This window comes from Penaeus monodon, chromosome 15, assembly GCF_015228065.2.
Source record: "Penaeus monodon isolate SGIC_2016 chromosome 15, NSTDA_Pmon_1, whole genome shotgun sequence".
Taxonomy (NCBI): domain Eukaryota; kingdom Metazoa; phylum Arthropoda; class Malacostraca; order Decapoda; family Penaeidae; genus Penaeus; species Penaeus monodon.
The window spans coordinates 27604274-27605344 of record NC_051400.1 but is presented as its reverse complement, the minus strand read 5'-3'; the positions used below and the strand labels follow the sequence as shown (position 1 = coordinate 27605344).

The window sequence follows — 1071 nt, the reverse complement described above, 5'->3', positions numbered from 1 at the left end:
AAAAATCTGTAATAAGATCTTCGAGGTATGAATATCTGAATCATGTTTTTTTATGAATAAGATTGAACGAATATGACAACATGGGAGGGAGGAAGGGAGGGACAGAGAGCGTGTATATAGAAGTTATTCAGCACCAACTTTGATATGTTATGCATGATATTTGACATACATAATGCCACCATGTAAACCACTTAATTAATCTGAAGAATATATCAAATACTTGGCGAAAATACAGAATTTTACACTACGGATGCCTTAAATACAGTATCTAACACAATTATAATGCAGTAACATAATTACAATATAATAGTGCTATGCAGTATCATCAGGTACGAAAAACACCTAAGGAACTATGGTGTATTCTGTTGACCTTTCATCTATCCCCGACTGTACATGTTGCGTGCTGACTTGCTTAAAAGGGTAAACTTGAACAAAACTGTTGTGAAAGAGGTTTTATAAAGTCTTTGTGAGAGTAATGAATAATATATTTTTTTAATTATTAAATAACTGAGTGTGTAGTTATTACTCATATTAATATATATTATGGCATTACTTATTACTCATATATCCGACTGTGAATTAGTATACACTATAAGTAAATGTACTTAGAAATTATGAATAAATGATAATAATATTTGCTTTACTTATTACTTACGTAAATAAATCTTTTATATTTGAATATACATGTTAGTGTAGCGACTCATTTGTCAGCATCATGGCTCATCTGTCAGCACCGTGACTCATCTATCAGCATTATGAATCACCTCTTGGCTTTGCAACTCACCTATCAACGTCGTTATCCACCTGTCGGCGTTGTGACCCACCTTTCAGCATCATGACGACTCACCTGTTAAGCTACGCGACTCACCTACCAACGTCTCGGCTCACCTATCAGCGTCGCGACTGAGGAAAACCTCCACGGTCGGGTCGCCCATCACAGCGAAACGCCACATCCGACCCACGACGCCTCGCTTGTTTAAATTTCCTGTGGGGAATAACATTACGATGAATACAGAAGACATGGTTGTCGAGAAGAGGTGCAGAAGTGTTTACTCTAATCTGCTGAATATT

General features: G+C 36.5%; 1 protein-coding gene across 1 annotated transcript in view; it reads right to left on the bottom strand.

Annotated features, from left to right (window-relative positions):
- The window catches only part of LOC119582142, a 10587-nt gene that overhangs the window by 3918 nt on the left and 5598 nt on the right, over positions 1-1071 (bottom strand). The window contains exon 5 of the mRNA XM_037930380.1: positions 889-985. Coding sequence (XP_037786308.1) covers positions 889-985 — 97 coding nt within the window. The remainder of the gene's footprint in view (positions 1-888; positions 986-1071) is intronic.